General features: G+C 38.6%; 1 protein-coding gene across 1 annotated transcript in view; it reads left to right on the top strand.

The window, feature by feature from the left end:
• The window catches only part of LAMA3 (laminin subunit alpha 3), a gene marked incomplete at its 5' end in the record, with an annotated part of 116,258 nt that overhangs the window by 33,729 nt on the left and 61,797 nt on the right, over window positions 1–20,732 (top strand). The window contains 16 exons of the mRNA XM_082043886.1: window positions 1,284–1,325; window positions 1,456–1,593; window positions 2,353–2,487; window positions 5,037–5,171; window positions 6,410–6,547; window positions 7,068–7,114; window positions 8,020–8,119; window positions 9,308–9,360; window positions 9,748–9,853; window positions 11,557–11,656; window positions 12,093–12,249; window positions 15,110–15,248; window positions 16,833–16,975; window positions 18,313–18,413; window positions 18,536–18,689; window positions 20,103–20,263. Coding sequence (XP_081900012.1) covers window positions 1,284–1,325; window positions 1,456–1,593; window positions 2,353–2,487; window positions 5,037–5,171; window positions 6,410–6,547; window positions 7,068–7,114; window positions 8,020–8,119; window positions 9,308–9,360; window positions 9,748–9,853; window positions 11,557–11,656; window positions 12,093–12,249; window positions 15,110–15,248; window positions 16,833–16,975; window positions 18,313–18,413; window positions 18,536–18,689; window positions 20,103–20,263 — 1,849 coding nt within the window. The remainder of the gene's footprint in view (window positions 1–1,283; window positions 1,326–1,455; window positions 1,594–2,352; window positions 2,488–5,036; window positions 5,172–6,409; window positions 6,548–7,067; window positions 7,115–8,019; window positions 8,120–9,307; window positions 9,361–9,747; window positions 9,854–11,556; window positions 11,657–12,092; window positions 12,250–15,109; window positions 15,249–16,832; window positions 16,976–18,312; window positions 18,414–18,535; window positions 18,690–20,102; window positions 20,264–20,732) is intronic.

Raw genomic sequence — 20,732 nt, 5'->3', positions numbered from 1 at the left:
TTGTTATTTTTTTCCCCCATTTCATTGTTTTGACCTGTGTCACTATTTTTCACTGTTTCGGTGGTGCCTGCTCTTTCATGGAGATTTATGTAGTAATTTTACCACTGTTGGTATTTATCTTTCAGAGAGCATTTGTTCTTGCCAGTTCATCGTATTGTCATGTTTGTACTGAACAGTTTAGTAGGCTAGCTTCACAAAGAGTTATGGATCAAAGTAAGTTTGACCAGCCTCCAGCAAACATCTGTGGAAGAGACTGACCATCTTGTTTGGTGCTCTTACAAACAGATCCATCATACGTTCTGACATGTACAACTTGTCAGCTGCTTTGCAGTGTAAATCTCCTCCTTAAAGATTACCTGGCTTCTGCTTCTGGACAGTCCTCTTGCACCTGGCAAATTGTACATTGCCCTTGGCAGTGAAGAACTTTGATTTCTAAGAGAGCTACATATTTCTCATTTAGCCCCCTGCAAAGCTGCCTGAAATCTATATGATTATCTCAGTGGGCTTCTATTTTTTAGTATATATTATTATACTGCAGAATGGAGACATCATCACAGCTAGCACTTAATCATATACATACTTGTAATTCATATGAGGATTAATAACCTTAAAAAAACCTCAAAACCTTTTTTATATCCTAAAATGAACATACTTCCTCTTCATTTCTACTAATTTTAAAAGAAGTGAAGTTTATGCTGACAAATGAAAAAGTGTTTTCTTCTGTGAATGTAGTAGATGCTTAGATATAGCACATAGTACAAATCCGTGTATGTATTTACAAGTCCCAATTGTTTTCTTGAAAGTGTCTGCAGTTGCCATCACAGCCCGCAAATCCTCAGTCTCCTGCACCACTTATCTCCTTCATATGGCATCCACAATAATTGCCCTGGTAGCCATATCCTGTTCTCTCACATATTTTTTAAAAGGAAGAAGAAAGAAAGCTCTGAAGAAAAATGGATAAATATAAACAGGAGAAAACAGATCTTGAGCTATTTACATTTCCAACAAGTAGCATCTGAGTCTGAAGGCATAAGAAAGGCAGCTGCCTCTAAGCAGAGGCTTCTGTGTAGAAGTTGTAAACTTGTGCTGGCAGACTAAGCATGATTACATATTATTATTTTTTAAATGAGACTTGTATGTAAGGGTCATACAAATAGTTTTGTCAGTTCAAGAGAAATAATTGCTAAGCACTGATCTGCTTTTCTTGCAAACATAAGAGAAGCTGCACGATTTTATGCGTTAACTTTGTTCCTTTCTTTCTTTCCCTTTCCTGTTGTAACTAGAAGGTGGCTGCAAACCAGGATATTTTGGCCCCCAGTGTCTACGTAAGTGACATAGTTTATTTGATGCTTGGAGCCTGTGCTCGGTGTAAATGCCAGCCTTCGGCTTCCAAGTGAAATAGGAACTTTAAGATCGTAATGCCGCAAATATTTTCTTTACAAATGTGCTCTTCAGCATGCCAGTGCCACGGCGCAGGAGTGCTGGGCGGTGACTGCGATGGAAATACTGGACAGTGCAGATGTAGAATTGGATTTTGGGGACTTTCCTGTGACACCTGTGCAGCTGGATATTTTCATTACCCCTTCTGCCAGGGTAAGACAAATGTTCCCTTTTTGCAACATATCCAAAATGCAGACCTGAGTTTTATACTGAGGGACGAAGTTCTTTTGCCAAGGAGTGTGTTCATAGGGGACTCCCCCAAAATTCACTGAAATCAAAGAAGAAGAATGTGATGAGGGGACATTTCTATCTAAAAACGCCCGTATTTCCTTGATTGTTGTCTAATGTCAGATGCAGCTGTCAGACTTCAGTTTGGGGTTGGATTTAGTAACATTGATGAAATTTAGAATATGTTTGGGAGCATTTATTTTACTTATCCTTGGTTGTTTTTAATTTCTTTTTTTTTAAACTGTGTTTAATTTGGCTTTGCAACCTCACTTTGATACACCAAGCAACCCTTTCTAATCAATACTAGAAAACTGACTATTTTTAAACTTTATTAACTATCTCTGTACTGTCTTTTTAGGCGTTTTATTAACCCCTGCCACTTGAGATTGTAAATCAAAACCATACATTGTTTCATTTTAGTCTTAAAAAAAGATGTAACTATTTTCAATAATTGTCATACCATTTGGCATCGATAAATCAGACTCTGAAGGGGGACAAGCTACATGTACTGCTGCAACACTGATATTGAACCAAGTAGTTACTTTCAGCCAGATTCTTTTGCTCTTTCCTTAATATTTCCCGTGATGCTGATTTTTTTTTTTTTTTTTAATTTTCATTTAAAGAAAAATAAAAGAAGACAGCCTGTGCAGAGGCTGTGTCTGAAATGTCTTTTCTCATTTGCAGTGTGTGAATGTAATCTGGCGGGTACCCAGCCCGAAGTCTGCGACTTTCTCGGGAGGTGTCTCTGTCGCTCTGGGGTAGCTGGACTTCAGTGTGACAGCTGTCAGCCTGGCCACCACTCTTTCCCTGCCTGCCAAGGTAAGGCTGCTGATTGCATGTGCAGCATCAAACAGGCCCTCGAACAGGCAGGGTGAAGTGCTTTTCAAGTACTGTTTTTGCCATGACTGAAGCAATGTTCATAGCAGTAAATGGGCCAGGGACTCTTGTTCTCTACAGTGAAATTCTCATACATTCTCATTCTCCAAGCACTACTTCCTGGCATCTTTCCTTAGTGTGGAAGATTATAGTGTCTGCTCTCTCATAGGCTTTTTTTGCATGGTTAGACAGTTTGCTATAGCCTCAGTCAGTACAGATGCCTTACTAATAACCAAAGGATTTGAAAGCTGTTTTCACATGGAGACTACAGCAACAGAGCACTCTTGACTACTAAGGAACTGGCATAGTGAAGCACTGATCTGCTTTAGCAGAGGGTCTTCATTTGGTATCTTGTAAAATGTGTGTACTGTAAATCTGAAAATGAGATACTCTCATTTTACCCTTAACAGTGATTTCTCACTAATTTTAAGATCATATGACAGGCACAGATCCAACCTCCGTTCACATAATCATGACATGTGACTAGTCTCCGTAGGGTTTCACCAGGGTACCTGTCACCAAGGACCAGCTGGCCTTTTACAAGAGAGGAAAATTGATCATGGCGGTTTTCTGTGTGTATGAGCAATCCATCAAGTCCTGTCTGGCCCCTAGCTTTTGTCTGCCTTTGCAGTGAGTGAGACAGAGGCCCTTAATCCTTAGTGAATTTTACAGTGAGAAAGAATATAGAGTATTGCTGAGTCCTGGTGTATGTACTTCCTGTACAGCATAGCAATATTTACATAGAACATTATGATTTACTTTCTTCTCTCTCATTATTTTTGGTTGCTGGCTATAGTAGTCCTCTTCCTTTTGGGCTTACGTGCTTGTTTACATCCAATGAATAGACAGCAGAATCCTTTGTGCCCTTACAAAGACAATTATATTGTGTTACCAAACACAATGGGTAGAATAAAGAAACACTACACAACCGCATTTTATGGTCTGGAGTAGATTAACATTTTTAAATGAAAAACATAAAACCAGGATTTTGCATTTGGACACACTGTTCAGTGGTCTAAACTTCTTTTTTATTCTTAGAATTGAATCAGGTAGCAATCTTAAAGCAAATCAAACTTGTATTGAATACATTTGAACTTTTAACACCAAAAGCTGAAAAGAGACACAAAAGCTTAAAAAAGCTTGCAAAAACAAAATGTGAAAGACAGACAAAAATAGTCGAAAACACAGTCAGTGGGATTACTCAAAACTGCTGTAGTTCACAGCTTGTTCTGTTAAAATAAGCTGCCATGGGTTTAAATTCAAACTAGTGCAGCATGCTGCAAACTGTGGTGGAAAGTGAGCAGCTCAGCCTGCTACTCCTATTTGAAATTGTCATCTTCAGAAGGGAGGTAGATCTATTAACTTCTTGGCTGCTGCAGCTAGAACTGATCTCTCTGGTCTTGTCTTGTTGAACTCAATAGAAGCTTTATTCAATAAGAGTGGTATCAAAATAAAGCCTTTAAATGAATTAGTGTTATTAAAATGAGGAGAGAATGCAATATAATGTTTGGCTGAGGGTCGACTCTAGCTAGTGTGGGTGATGTTTTTGGAAGCTTCGGTATTTATATGTCTCTATTATGAACTTCCTAGCAAGCCCTGTGTTCTTTCCAGGCTTCTTTGAAGTAACAACAGCCACGTCAGATGTCCCTGGCTGCAGCAGAAAGAGGAACCAAAAGGGGGAACCAGGAATGTGAACAGGGAACAGAAAGACAGTGTTTGTTTTATATTTCTGTCAGTCAGCCATTTCTATCAGTCATAAAATGCAAGTGATTATCTGCAATACTTCAGCTTGTACCTGGCGCATCTGGGATTCCCAGATGGGCTCCTATTCATGTACCTATAAAGTGTGACCCTGTGTAACATCCAGCATCATTTCAATAAGATAGCACATCTTGTCTATGATAGAGCTGTTAGCCTAAAGCAGTGGTAACTTCAAGAGAAGTCTGACAGTAGCTTTTGTTACGGTCTGACAAGGTGCCTTGGATGTTACATGTAGATTCCGGCAATGTGCTGCTTGCCAGCTTGTAGGATTAAGATGTCAGCAGTTTTTCCCTTGTGCATCATGAACGTGTGCTTGTGCATCGTTACTAATAGCTTCTTGTTAGCCATTAGGCCTAGCCTAGCTTTGTGGATGCTGTTTCTCAGAGGTTATTTTTTAAAGATGTTAAGTACTTCTCTCATGTGACGTTCTTTCCACTGAAAGATGGATGTCTGGCCATTATACATGTTTTGCAAGGCATCAAACTAAATCTTTAAACTGTACATTACAGAATTACAGTAAGAACCTGATTATCAGTGATTGAGGAGGTAATTACAGTATAAGCATCTATTTAATTATATTTATTTTTGGTGGTAAGATTATGGTTCATCTAGTTTCTTCACAATTCTTTACTTTCAAAGGTAACTTTTTTTTTGGCAAATTCTGGTTTAAATAACTGCTGGTTTAGACATATATCTGTCAGGGTGTTTATTATTTCTTTTTCTCTATGCAGAATGTAACTGTGATGCTATTGGCTCAGTGGAGAAAACATGTGGTCCTAGAGGTCAGTGTCTGTGCCATAGCAACTACGCTGGACTGAGCTGTGACCAGTGCGCTCCCAGTTATTACAGCTATCCCAGCTGCTTGCGTGAGTAAAAGCCTTTCCTTTTACTGGGGTTTCCCTTCTTGTTTCTGCAATACAGAAGACAATAGTTTCTAGTGTTTGGCCTTGGTGCAGTTGTATCTCTCTTCTAAAACATGAAATCTAAAGCTCAGGCTTGGCAATGCGCATTTACTGAGTTCTGGCTCCGTCAGCTTAGAGAACGTGGGCTGTGTTCCAGTTGTTTGGGCTTCTGATATTTGGTACACCGTCATGTAAACTTTTAAGTAAGTGCATTAGTGTGTGCTCTTGACATGTGCCAACACTGCACCATAAATCCTAGTCTAGAAGGGCTTGACTTTACATATCTTCCATCATATCAACATTTTTTCCTGCCCACGTGGATCAGTTGATCAGGCCCAGGATCTGTCATTAAAATCGGCAAGTGACTTGATCATCGTGAGCAGGACTGCTCTTTTCTAGAAATCAAATGGTTATTAGTGCTAAAGAAGGAATGTATCCTCAGAATTCTGCTATTGCTAATCACCAAAACAAAAAAAAAAATCTGACAGGTTTGTACTCCCTCTTTAGGAGACTGCCTACTACTTTACTAAAATAATTGTCATTAACCATTTCACCCTTAGACTCTAGTTGAACCAAGACAAGTCCCCTTGGCTGTAGCAGCATTGGTGGTTTTTTTTCTGGCATTTTCTTATTTACACTGTGTGTGTAAATCATTGCGCAACTGAGACCTTACATAGGAATCTGAAACAAGACTGGTTGCATGGTGTATCTCAAAGCTTGCTTCTGGCCTCCTCTGCCCTCAGATCTAAAGGTGTGATAGGCATATGATTTTATATTCTATAATTCACTACCATATTTTTAAGTGTAGGTCAAATCACAGAATTTGCCCTGTGTTTTCTGTAACCATAGGAAGATCAAGTAAGCAGAAAGCCAAAACCAAATCTGGTCTTAGGATGGGACAAAGAAGTTGAGGAAGGGGATTCATTATGGTTCCAGATAATCCTACCTGTTTCTGTCTAGAACAGAGGAAAACAATGTGAAGATGGTACAGGTCACCTCAGACTTACAGGTTCCAAATAGGGATGAGGACCCTGTGAGTTATAGGGGGACCTTGTGAGCTATTTATGGGAAAGAAAACAGAAGAATGCTCTAGACAAATAGTATTCAATATCTCTACAGCATTAAAGTTTTGGAAAGTTATTGCTTGATACCTACAGGGTGAACCAACCCTCCCACCACTGCCTGTGTTTGTCATTGTATAGCTTGTCAGTGCTCTCCCGACGGTTCCCAGCACGACATGTGTGAATCTGTATCGGGGCAGTGCTGGTGTCGAACGGGTGTCACGGGACGACAGTGTGACAGGTGCCTTTCTGCAGCTAACAGCTTCCCCTATTGCCAAGGTAATGCTTCTGGGGGAAAATCCTTCATTCTGGATATGATCACCCCTGTTTTTATTGCAGGATTCTCCAGGGCTGTCTGCTGCTTGCAAAGCTTTATAGGAATGCCCTGAGGCATGGGGAAGGAGGGACACACCATGAGCACATACTAGATGAGCTTATTTGTCATTCTGTATGTTATTTCATGAAGTGAACTGTAAGATTAAAACCTTTTTAAAATGATGATGGCCCAGGAACTCTGAGAAAACGTCTCTCAGTTCTGTAGGTTAGTGCTGTATTTTTCCAAGTGACTACTTTCCATATCAAACCAAACAGTCTAAACTGAGGCTAAATACACATTTGAAAAATCATTATTAAAGGCTTCTGCTGGTCTTGACATTTAAAGTATTTGTGTCCCCCAAGGTAACCATACTAAAAAGCCCTTTCAAACTCACACCTGCTGCATTGTACTTCTGCACTACTACATTCCACAGCTCTCTTTTCAAAATGTCTTTCGATGTGTTTGTTTTTTAATTTCATAAAGGTGCCAACAGTGAATGTGACCCTTCAGGTAGCATTGGTTCTCATTCCGTAAGTATTCTACTATTGCAGCTAACAGTATGTGTTAATAATTCGTGTGCCTTTGCTGGACACATTCACTTCATTGCTCAAGTCCTGAAGCCTGCTCTTAGACTGTGGGATAATTGCATGAGCTTATTAGCAGAGTAAGGGTGGAAATAAACTTTTGTGTTTTGTTCTTTGATCATACCAGTGCAATTAGCTGTTGAGGGTGGGTTTTTTTATTGATTATATATAGAATATTCAAACTGCTTAGTCGTCTTGGTATGCTAGAACACTAATCTGTACATGCAAATATGCATATAAGCCTGTGCATGTCTCAGAGGTTCTGAGTTGCAACAGACCATTTCAGCATCAAATTATTACAGAAAAAAATACTACCTCTTTGTGACTGTTGCTATACCATGATTATTAATACAGTGATGGTTATCAGCAGCAGGATGTTACGAGAAATTAGAGTCTTTGCTAAATGTGTAGCAAAGAAGACCTAGAGAATAAGTCTGACCAATGGAAGAAGTATCTATGTAGGCTCATGCACACAGTTATGCGTGTCTTCCACCAACACAGGAAGAAGTAAATATGAAAATTAATTTTTAAGGAAATTTGCTTTTTAAACTTTTTGCAAAACAGTTAGTAGTTTAGAGCAGTTCTAATAAGGCTATAAAAGAATCAGAAAGTACAGTGGTTTGGATATTTAGAATAAACTAGATATGGAAAAAATATGCAGGGGTGGAACAATCCTGGGCTGATAGTATGAGACACAAAAATCTAAGAGATCTCAGTCAGCCTCAGCTTCCATGCATCTGTAAAAGTCAGTAAACTACCCGAGCTGTTAATATTAGGTTTTTCTTAGTACTAAAGAGCAGTACGTTTTTGATGAGACTGATGAACCCATATTAACTCCTTTCTGTCATTAGGGCTATTGTCAATGTCTTAAGCACGTTGAAGGTCCTACCTGCAGTAAATGCAAACCATTGTACTGGAACCTGGCCAAAGAAAACCCTGAGGGATGTACAGGTACAGCTTCATGACATATTCCTTTGGCTTGTGGAACGTGCTAAATTATTTTGAAACTCATCTTTTTTCATTGTGACCATCTTTGGTGCTCAATGACTTTCACAATGCTTGTTAATAACATGTTTTTCATGCTACTTAACTGAAACACCAAATTACCCATGATACCAACAGTTACTTTTAGAAATTCGACTGTAGCTTCATGAGTGTTTGCTAGTCCTGGACCAAGGTGTGCTCTGAGTTACAATGATGTGTATACTTCATATGGCCCTATGGCAGGTTTACTGGAGGGAGATGGGATTTCTGCCCTTAACACTGACACCAGAATTTGGCTCATTATTTTGAGGAAAAGGTGCTTTTTCATTTATTATAATCTCCTAATTTGCAGAGGAGTAAAAAGCCTTCTCATGGCCTCAGGGCGTGACAAATCTGTTACAGTTTATATCTATATCATACTGTTCTGTTTTAAATTTTCAGTGTTTGCTAACAGTGTGTCTTTTTCAGCAGATGATAAAGATTAAAAAGAATAAAGATAAAAAATCTTTAAAGATTTTTTTCTCCCCAACTATTTAATTTCTAACAGGTTCACCAGGGCAGCCACTTAGGATGAGTAGCCTTAGAGCTGATACTGATATTATGATGTCTTTGACTATAAATCTCTAAATACTGTATACTCTAAACACCTTTTAAAAGATTAATTACTGCACCTTTCATGTAATTAATCTTCTCTGCCTTCAGTCACAGTGTCAATACTGGGTTTCACCAAACCTGTATGTCAGCATAGCTCATTCCCGCAATATTTGCTTCATTTATATTTCATATGGAGAGTTGGACTGGTCCCAGAGTAGCACTGCAGAACAGAAGGTGCCAGTCAGGCACTGTTTTGCATCAATTGTCTGAATGTTTCTAAGAAAATCCATACTCATGACTGTTTTTGTTAAACACAAATTAGAACATTTTAAAACACACCAGTGAATTGCACATACACAGAAATCCTCATTCTTCTTACTTTGCTTTTTCTTCTCACCTTGTGTCAGTACCCATCTGCTGTTCTGAACCTTCCAGAGTAAAATCCACCTTGTGGCACTATGACTCAGAATTGCAGATTCAGGGTGGTGTGTTTGTTTGTTTGTTTCCTGCAAAGTATCTTGGAAAGACAAAATGCAGATTGTCCTTTTTTCATCTGTGCAGCGTGCCAGTGTGATGTGAGTGGAACACTAAGTGGAGTTGGAGAATGTCAGCAGGTAAAGTGAAATTGAAAGATATTAATTAAATTGATTTTTGTAAAGAAAAATCATTGTAACATTTGGTAAGGTAGAAATGTTAGTACTCATTATCGCTTTTGGACATAAAGTGGGTAGTTTTATACAGCAAAGAAGCAGATTTATACAGAAGTTTTATATAACCTAGGGATGTATAAAAGTTCTAAAAATTTTTCATCATCTTGAATTTATGTATTTTTTAGTCTGTTCATTGAAGATCATAAATGACAGAAGTTATGTCCAGATAGTATTTTTTGTTGAAAAATAGAATGTTTTTTCTCTAGAGAATCAGAGGAATTCAAGGCACTGAAAGACAAAAGTACTGAAAAAGATGCTGAAACATTTTTGATGAAATTGCTTTCTTTGTAGGAAAATGGGCATTGTTACTGCAAATCTAATGTTTGTGGAGATTCCTGTGACACTTGTGAAGCTGGTTATTATGCTCTTGAAAACAAGAATTATTTTGGCTGCCAAGGTAAAATGAATAAAGGACACCTCTAGTAGCACATTTTCACTTAGCAGAAAAGTCTTTAGAATTCTCTAGGGTGTATTATTAAAATGTGGATGTATTTGTCGAATCACTCATGTGCACAGCATTTTGCACTATGGCTTGTAATTGCCTGTAACCTGCGTAAATCCTCCTTTGGTCTCCAAAGGGAGCAGCAACAAGGCAGATGTTCCCACTGTGGTTCCCAGTCATTTTGTGCCTCTTTCATGGTCCTTCTCCTCACCTTCACCCATCCCTCATTTACCACCACATGTCTGAGGCTTCTCTGTCAAAACCCACAGTGAGATTGAATGAGGCACTACTAAAGCTGTTATCCTATCAAATAAGTTAACTCAGAATCCTTCCTCCTCACTCCTTCTCTCAAATTCTGAGGCCAGGGATGGTTGATTTTCCTGCAAGTGTTATCTCTAAGAGTGGTAGCTCTCTGTTCCACTTAGCAGTTTTCTAAGGTTTGCTGCCACAATAAAAGCTTAAATTGCTACAATAAATACAAGCTTGATTTTTTTGTTGTTGTCTTTGCAGGCATATTAATGTATTGCTTTAGCCCAGTGCTCAATGTATTTTGAAGCAGAGCCAGATGTAGCTGTAATGTGGAGGAGTGATCCTTCTGAAGAATTCTTGCCCTGTCATGTGTTTTGAGTGGTGCAGGGCTACTTCAACACCTCCATTCCCTCCTTGTCCCCCCAGTGTAGGTTTAGGTTTGTTAAAATTATTGAAAGCACTTTCACTGACCTCAGTGTACTTTACACCTGTCCTGGGTCAATGCAAGAGATTTATTTTCAAAACACTGGAGTACTTCTAACAACCATTTAATATATGCAAAGTTAAAAATAATGGCTACTGTATTAAGCACAGCTTTTATGCCTAATGTGCAAACCAAGGAGCTATTGAAAGGGATCTGGTTTCGCAAAGGTGTCAAATACTGTAATTGTCATTGATTTCAGTGAGACTACAGGTGCTTAACATGTCTTAGAAAACAGGGTTTTTACATTACTGTGTAAATACATGTTTAGGAACTTTTGACCTTTCAATTCATCTTGAAATTTTTAGCCTAGACGTACCTGTTCATTAGTTCATTTCTAGATGTGTCCTTTAGTTTGTGTCACAAGTCCTGTCTCCTGTAGAAAGTAATTTAATATTGATGCCCAGTATCGGTTAAAATTATGCATATGCTATTATATAAACATATATATTCTTGATGTGTGCAATGTTTGTAAGATAAACATTGGGGTGCCAGGCTCCAAAAAATTAATATCTTACATTTTTTTGTAAGTTGGGTTTTGTGGTTTTGTTTATCTTGTTTATCTTATTTATCTTGATATTGCTGTAGAAATTCTGACTTCTTAGCAAAACAATTGAATGGCTGTTCAGCAAAACTGTAGTCCAGTAATGTGGCATGGCTTGTTACTTGTGATTTTTTTTTTTAAGTGTCTTTTGTCACATTCCAAGGAGAAATAAAGGAAACAACCACAAACATGGGAAGCCAGAAATAATTGCAGCTTATGCACACGTGATAACATGTGTTTGAAAGGGTCTGGAGGGAGTCTGAAGGGCTCTGGATGGAGGAAATGAGTCGATAATTGTGTTTAACTAATAGAAGCGAAGTGTGTTTTCTGATAACTTTCATCACTTCTTTTCTGATGGGATATTTGGCTTCTGCTCTTTGTCAGGCTGCCGGTGTGACATCGGAGGATCCCTCAGCCCGATGTGCGCCGACCCCCAGGGTGGTTGCCAGTGCAGACCGCACGTGGTGGGGACAGCCTGCCACGAGTGAGTCTAGATCAGGCTTCAGCATAGTTCTCTTGAAACTGCCCGCAGGTCCCTTTCACGTGAGATTCTGGGTTTGTTGATAAAAGAGCTGGTAAATTGTATTAGTTATTGATATTAATTTTGTTGGGCAGCTTTCTTCTGTTATTTTAATAAGATTTTTTAAGATGTGTTTCTTTAAATAACCAGTACCTGTTTTGCATTGGTATTGCATAAGTATCTATGTATCAATCAAGAGTCATATAGGAAAACATATGTAAGCTGTAAAAGCTTCTGGAAAGGGAGTTCTCACTACATCATATCAGCTGTCTTGAATTTATTAGCTGCTACCAGGACTCCTCAGTCATCAGTAGGTCACCTCCCTCCCACTGCTTTATGCTCTTAGGTGTAGATCATACAGTGCCTGGTAATTCTTTGTTGGTGTCTTTCTCCTTGAAAGGCCTGAAAAAAACTATTTTTTCCCTGATCTGCACCACATGAAGTTTGAGATTGAAGATGGTACTTCTGCCAAAGGAAGGGAAATTCGGTTTGGCTATGATCCTCGGGAATTTCCTGGCTTCAGTTGGAGAGGATATGCCCGGATGTCCTCTATACAAGTAAGCTGGTATTTCACTCAAGGCTTTGGGGTGAAAACATAGGATGTGGTATGTATATCTCTATAGTACTGCTGTGTGTGTGCAAGGTCATGGAAAGATCAGAAAAAAAAAACACAACAAGACAAGATATCACTAATCCTAGCCCTTTGGTACTGTATCACTGTTTGGATTGGTGAGCGTTGGTATTACTGCAAGTTGGTCATTGCTTGTGCAAATATATGTTCTTCAGAAATGTTCTTGGAGGGTTTTTTGTGAGGAACATGCATTTTGCAATAGATGTAAAGAAAAGAACTCATAGCTTTAAAGTCTAGAGTGCTAACTGCAGAAATTCTTGTCATGACAAGGACAGTGGAATCAGCAGAAGATTGATGCTTGGCTAAGTTACTTGAATTACACAATTCCATGGTAGTGTGTGTCCATAAGATCTTCAGGTACCATCACAGTGCTACCACTGAAGTTGTCTTACACTTGCAACTTACATTGGACAAAGAAGAGAAAAGTACCAACTTTTATTAGGAATTATACCTTCACATTACAGCAAACAGGAAAATGTATTATTCAGTAAAAGAAGCTGTGAACAGAAGCATATTGGCATCATTTATTTTAGTCTCATGAGAGTCTACAAATAAACTAACCAACGGTAGATTTAAACAATAAATGGGATTTGCTCATTCTTCATTAAAGTAGTACTCTGGTATCGTTGTGTTCAACCTCTGTAAGTTGTCCAAGGACTAACGAATTACTATAGACTGAGATATAAGCACATAACCATTGCACAAGTATAGTGATTTCCCTTCAGTTCTTCATTTTTCATTCCTTCATCTTTGTTCTTTTTTTTTTTTTTTTTCTCTCTCTCTTTTAAAAATCCCAGAGTTCACATTTCTTGGATATTCAGAATTACTCTATGTTTACCAATGAAGGCACCTCTCCAGAAGCTGTGATTTCTTCTGCTTTCTAACTCAGATGCTTTTTGTATTTCATATCCAGTGGCATTTTGTAAAGAGGTAGTGAAAGGGCTCAGTCTCTAATCTTGCTAAAATTGTGCATTGTTTTCTTACCTGGATGAAGTTTTTTCACTCATGTAAGTAATTGCCAGCTCCAGGCCCTGCTTGGCTAGGTCCTTGCATAAGTGAGATAGTCTCACGTTCTTAATTTCAGGAAACTTTCCTAAATTTGATATAGTGTTTCTGTGTCCTTCAGGACCCTGAAATAATCCTCCTCACATTTATTTTGTAGAAGACAAATAATGTTACCATATCTACCACACAAAAGGCAACTTTTTGTGAAAAGAAACTATTTCAATACAATTCAAAATTTTTGAAGTGAAATGAATAAGCTGTGTGTGACCTCAGTGGAGCTGGTGACCTGTGTCCTGTCATGCTGGGTTTCTCATTATAGATTGAAGAGCTGACAGCTGAGCTCACATTTTAAAGTGCTGGCCAAAGTTGCCCAAGTTTGTGACAGAGCTCAAAGAATAACTTCTCCCCACTCCCTGCCTTTACTTGAAGCCGGGGACCACCATCTCTTCCTCTCTTATTCCTCATATCTTTTTTTCTCTTCAACGTGTCTTCTAGATTAAAGCTTAGAAACCGTTTTGAATCTCCTGAAGCATGTTTCTTTATTTCTTTTGCCTTTTATTTTTTGTTTGTATCTATTTTTCAAGTGTTAACTCAGTGCCTGTTTTATCCATGTAGTATCCTTCAATAGTCATCCTTCTCCATTTAAAACAACACTCATAAAACCTTCTCCTCCTTGTCTGTGTTTTCTCTTCTGGTCCACCATGCTTCTGCAATCACCTGTATTTTGGCTATCTAGTCTCTGTAGATCTGTCAGCCCTACCATCTGTTGTATGTCTATTTTTGCTTTCTGCTTTGCATTTCTATTGAGAAAGTGGAGATCTCCAGATTGATGATGACAGAATTGAGGCATATACGTTCAGAATACCATATGGGAGCTGTCAACCTTGAATTTATGATAGCTTTTAGAAGGAAGAGAAAATGAGACTTTGTGCTCTATTCTCAAATGTGTGGACCTGATAAATCCTGTGTGCTTTGGGGAAAGCACAATGGACCACAATGGTGGGGATCTCACCATACCACAAGCATCTTGGAAAGGGACAGTGAGTGGATTGTGATGGGTAAACTGGGAGATGGATTGTGAGGAGAGATTTAGGATGGAAAGAAGGAAGCCAAACCATTGAGGTTGCACCAATCCTAGTTTTTCCCAATCCACCACCAACCTTTGAACATGTATCTGCAGATTCTGTTGCTCTGCAAACTAAATTTTGGGGGCTGTGCGAATACAGCCCCTGACAGGCTTGCTGTCTGTCCAGGGCTGATGAGAACTGTGTGGCTCCAGAGGTGTCAGCTCAGCTGAGGGCAATGAGAGCCACGGCATCACATCTCTAAGATTAAATTGTGAGATTTGGTAGAGGAGCAGAAGTTTCAGTGACGGTCTGAGATGTCTGCATGCTGTGGAACGTTATGTGTGACCTCAGATATGGATCAACGGTTCTGTCCCGTTCTTCAGGAAGCCGGGAATATGGGCAGCCCTTGATACCATGTGTCTTATTTATGGCACAGGAGGGGAGAATAACAGTGAAATACTGTTCATGGTTCAAGATGTGATATCAACATACATGTTAGTTCAGTCATTCTGTGTCTTTCTGAATAAGATGTTATCCAGCAAGTTATTTTATTTCACAGCAATTTTGTTCTATATTCTTTTGTAAGTTGCCTGAGCCTTTCTTTTCTGTAATGGAGTTTGTCTTTGTCAAATGGTTTTTTCTTTCTCTGGGTGCTAGTAACAAATAATATACTTTCCTTTCCTCCTTTTTCCCCTTTCTTTTTATTTTTCCCAGCCAGAGGTGGTTGTGCCTGTCACTGTGGCTTCCCCTAAGCTCTTCCACCTAGTCCTCCGCTATGTCAGCCTGGGTTCAAAAAGCTCTAAAGGGAAGATCTCAGTTGCTGAGGGAAAACATTTTGGCACTAATTATACTTGTAAGTGAATTAATTTTCTCACTAGGCTTGCCTGTCTTCCTCTGTCATACACCAGCATTGCTATTCCAGTATATACTTGTCTGCATGTGCATTTTTCTTGTAGGACTTTAGTATGGTGCTTGCATGGCTTCTAAGTGTTCCTCTATTCAGCACTTTACGGCTGTTTTTGTTTATTAACTTCAATTTTTCAGAACGAAGTGAGGATAACTTTGAATGTGGAAAAATCAAACCTCTACTTATTTCGCATTATCCTGAGGTATATTAACCCTGGAGGTGAAACATTATCTGGCCGCATATCTGCTTGTCAATCTCGGCCTGAAACAGGTAGGTGCAACTCAACAGCACAACAGATCAGATGAATGTTACATCAGAAATGCCTTTTCCAAGTGCACCTGATTCAAATTTGCAATGATGCCACTTAAAATGCATCTCTTTTAACAGTGTCAGTGCTTTTGTGCTTTTCCTAATATATTTTGCTGTGTAACTGATGTGGCTGTGTTTGCATGAACCACCTGCTTACAGCAGTAATCAGGATCTGTTTTTTCAAATGTTTGCCAAACAGTACTTTCAGTTCTGGACTTGGCAGCTCTGAACTGTGTATTTTATGAAGCATTGAAATAAGGGATAGCATCACTTATCTTGGTTTAGTTGCCTTTAATGTTTCAGTTTAAAGGTGGCTTCTGCCTTCATTACATGAATAATATTTAATCATTAATCTGATCCACCAAGTTAGCTCTGACTACAGACCTCAAGAGCAAACAATGTCTTTTGGGCCCTGATAAAAGATAAGTCCATATCCTTTTACTGGTAGGGGCATCCCAAGCCTATACTCAGAATTATCTCTCATTATGCCGAACCTCTGCATACTGGTGGGAACTGATGGAGTTTAGTCATAGATCCTTTCAGTAATTCAGAAGAGATGAAACCAAAGACTTAGCAGATACAACTCAGCAGAGTGGCAGCAGTTTGTGGTCAGGTCTGGCTTATATTGCCTGGGAGGCAGGGAACCCGCTTTTGTCTGCGTCCAGGGGCTTCAAAGAGGAAACCTTTAATGTTCATAACAATTGATCCTCATTACTTCTCTTCGATAAAGCATCCTGCAGCTGTATTTCTGTAGTACATCATCTCTGCCCAGAAGTTACCTTCAGTTACTATCTGTAACTAAACATTTTAGATGGTACTGAGAACCTCCAGTATCTGAAATATTTGGCTAAAAGTCACGTGAGAACAGGCCTTGTGTCATGAGTCAGTGCATAGACAGGTTGAATGGAAAATAATGGAAGGGGAAAGTGAAGAAGTGAACATTTCAGAATACTGCAAAACTGGCCATTACAGAGGATAAGCTCTGCTTTTCTGAACCAATTTGCTTGAAACTATTAATAATAAGAAGAAGACAACAACCGCTGTGTAGCTCTGTAGCCTATTGTGCATGGTCAAATGCACTGTTATTACATATTGACAAGAGAAGCATTGATCAGCTCCCGTTAGACAGTTTAATGGATGAAACCATTAGTCCGGCTCACTGAGCAAGTAGAGACATTTTACACAGTCTCTTATTTTTTTACTTGACTTTTTTGCTGGCAGGGGCTGCTCAGAGCAAAGAGATTGTCTTCCCACCCAGCAAGGAGCCAGCTTTTGTTACAATCCCAGGAAAAAGCTCCACAGAACCTTTCTCACTGGTTCCAGGCACATGGACTGTCAGTATAATGGCAGAGGAAGTGCTCTTGGTAAGAAAACAATTGAGGAAAATAAGTGCTTGAAGGTTATCATGATGGTATTGCTCTGGAGATATTTGCTGCGAAGTAGTCTGCAAGCAATTAAAATTCAGCACTAGCAAAGAGTACAGCAGCAGAATATCATTATAAAAATGTACAGTTCTGCTTCTATTTTTTTTTTTTTGGTACTCTGACTTTACCCTGCTCTAATTTTTCTTGTTCTTATAGACTTTCAGTCTGTCCAGAATCTGTACCTTCAAAGCATAAAGTAGTATTAACATACAGCACAATTTTTTGAACATAAATGCTCACAGAAATTGGTAATTCTTACATATCAGATATCGTATCCAAAGCTTGTCTTAGCCACAAATGACCAAGGCTTCAGTTTCTTGACAAAGGTTCTTCAGAAAAGTATTATAAGATTGGCTGCATGATTAGCAGGTCATTTTCTAGATGTTTTTATCCTCCCATCATTATTCTCGTTTTACTCACTGAAAATGTGAGAAGTTTTCTGACAGCAACTCTGAGAAATTGCTATAAAAAGACAATTTTTTTGAGGTGATCATTTATGAAAAACCTTGAATGTGTATGATGGCACAGACAGCATACTCAAATTCATATGTATGCTGTATAGAGTTAATAAGTAGCCAGTGTCTTTTAGTATTTAAGCCTAGGGCTCTGTTAAATTTATGGAATCCACATGAAATGTTACAAAAGAGCTTGCAAACATATTTCTTGCTGTGACAGTACTTATTGTGCCTGGGATTTTTTACTAATACCTTTGAAAATGATTTTATTGATTATCTTAACCCAGTGTGTTCTCACAATAACAGTTTTTATAAATAAGCTCTAATACGTTAATTTAAGTAGGCAAGACAGAGCAAAAATACACCAGCTTTTGGAGCACAGCTTAATAGATTACATGGAATATTTTTATAAGGTCACCTGGGACACCTGAGTCTCCCTGGTGGAGTCACACAGAGTTGAGATGTGTGGGGATTGCACCCATGGGTGAAAACTGCACCCAGCTGGCTGTGTGTAACCAAGCTGTGGGGAAGCTCTGGTGTGAGCACCATCTTTTGAAACACATGATGGGAATGTGGCTTTGGAGTTTTCCTGCTCACAGAGCAGCTGCCTTCATCCCATCTCTATGAAGGTATAAGTAGAGTTAGGGGGACACATCCTGCTGTTATTGGCCCATACAACAACAAAATCCACGTCTTGCAGATATCCTCTGTAAAAATTATTTATGTGACTGGTTTTATTCATTGCTACATTGTGAAAGTCTAGAAATGTTCCTTTTGTAATGCTCTGCATGGTCTTGCATTTGTTGTATTCTTTGTTCTTAGGATTATATGGTGCTGTTACCTAGTGATTACTACGAAGCGTCCATCTTGCAGATACAAGTTACAGACCCTTGCACCTATTCGGGACATGCTTCAACAGAGCAGTTAGTATATACGCTGCAGAATTAGCCATTGTCTTAGATTATTTTATTATAATCCTGCTGCACTTGGAAACAATAATAATCTTGTGTTGTGTTTTGTTTTGATTTTTTTTTTTTTTTGTCAGCTGCTTGCTCTATCAGCATTTGCCACTGGACAAATTTTCTTGTGTCCTTGGTTCAGAGGCAACATATTTCAGACATGGGGGAGAATACAGAAGAATACCTGTGCAACAGCCATCTCCTGATCAACCAGTGATGTCCCATATCAGCGGAACAGAGGTCAGATTCCTACCTATTAATTGCAGTCCTATCTCCACTGTTGGTTATAAACCTACTAGACTAAAACGGTTGCAGATTTACTGCTCAAACCCAGGATTTGCAGATCTGTAACGCATCCCTAAAACAGACTCTGTGCCAAGTTCCACATTTAATACAGGACTGTGTAGATGAATCAGTGTAGGCAGATTTATAACTGGTGTCCAGAGTGGACATTTCCCTCTGATGAAAGTATCTTATTAAATAAAAATCCCTCTGCTTTAGGGATACTGGTTTGTTCAGCATACTGTTTAATTGCAGGAGAAATGGCATAATGGTTTGTCAGCGGAAATGCTGCACACAGTGTCACTCTGAATTATTTTTTTTGTTTCTTAAATAGCTATACTTATGTAAAAATACTTGCTTTACTAAAAAACAAGCAGAAACAATTATGCCACTGCTGTAGGTCCATTTAAAGAGAAACATGTTTTATGAAATGAAAAAATACACCAAAAGTGTGTTTGGTAAAAATAAGGTGTTTTGTCAAGTAAATGATAATGGCATGTAAAATGATTATGTCCTCTATTACTGTCCTCTGATATTGCTTTTAAAAATACTCAGTGCAAAAAGAATACTTACACGGCACAGACCCTGGTGCTTCATCACTGATGCATGTGCAAAACTTCACTGGTACGAATAACTGCAGTGAAGTCAAGAGGGCTGTTGACAGAATTATTTACATGTTTAAGTGTTCATAGCCTAAGGCAATATTGAGGAAAAAACAGTTCAAATTTGAATATAATTATACAGCCAACTGTGGCAAACCCCCCTGTAACCATAGTACTTTCCATGCAATTATTAATACTTTGAAGTATTTTGATTCAAATATTGTTTTAAACAATTTGTGCGGGTAAACTGAAAGAAAAGGTTGATGCTTCAGAAAGTGGCATTAGCTGCTTGCTCGAGAAAATGCTTTTGTTCTTTGTAGGGAATCAATATACAGCACTGCTCTAGTAGGAATTGTGTTCCTGGAAATGTTTTTCTCAGTGGAAAAATAAGGTCAATTTTCATTTGTTATTAAAGATAGCTTAGAGATGAGGGTGAAAATTTTTCAGTATCATTTAAGTTTCATCATTGGTACTTTCTACTGGGGAGAAGAGAAATAATATACTCGTTTTGCAGGCTTATTTTACAGCCTTCCTAGAACTGTTTTAATGTCAGCTCTTTTGTGAACTTGGTTGACTCTTGTTAGTGGCCAAAGTGATACACATAAGCATTGCTTCCATTCTGCTGAATGTCTTTTGCTGAGACAGTGCAGGACTGGCCCTGAACTGATACTGAGCAGTCATCTTGCAAGGCAGGAAAAGGGAGCTTCCTACAACAAAGGGAGTGAAAAATCTAAAGAATCTTTTACTTTTATCAATGATCTTGACCTAGGTCGATTTACAGATGACAATAAATGTTCCTCAAGTTGGACGCTATGTTCTTGTTTTTGAATACGCCAATGAAGAGGATCAGTTATACACCGCTGAGGTAATAATGCATAGCCCTGGACCTGTCACTGAAGGCAGAGTGAGAATATACAGTTGTAAATACAGGTAAGAATTTCTGATGTAATCACTAAAAGATTAAATAAGCATTCAGAATATAATTATACTTTTTAGATATTGGAATCCATTTTACCATGTAGATTGTTCAAATTTAAAGGCTATTTAAAATCGAGTATGTGACTCTGTGGGTATTGTACAGATTTTTTATTCTCTCTGTGCAATCAGCTCATTAAATATTGTGACTGTTTCAGTGAGCTGTTTTCCTATACGAAGGGTTACTTTTCTTAGGTACATTCGTAAGTCCTTATAAACTACCAATCTAAGGGTCCAGTGAAAGAGCATCACTGTTCACTGCAGATGCCTGCACTGTTTTTATTTAGTTAAAAGCATGTTCAAGGGCTTTAGCTATAAAAAATGTAGCTGACAGTTTTACAAGAGTATTCCCACTGTTTCTAACAGGATCTGCTGAAGCAGAAGTTTAAACGTCTCTGAAATTCTGAGTGTAGCTGTCCTCTCG

This window comes from Streptopelia decaocto (genome assembly GCF_964273445.1).
Source record: "Streptopelia decaocto genome assembly, chromosome: 2".
NCBI classification, from domain to species: Eukaryota; Metazoa; Chordata; class Aves; order Columbiformes; family Columbidae; genus Streptopelia; species Streptopelia decaocto.
The sequence above is the reverse complement of the archived record's forward strand: the minus strand, read 5'-3'. Positions and strand labels throughout refer to the sequence as shown.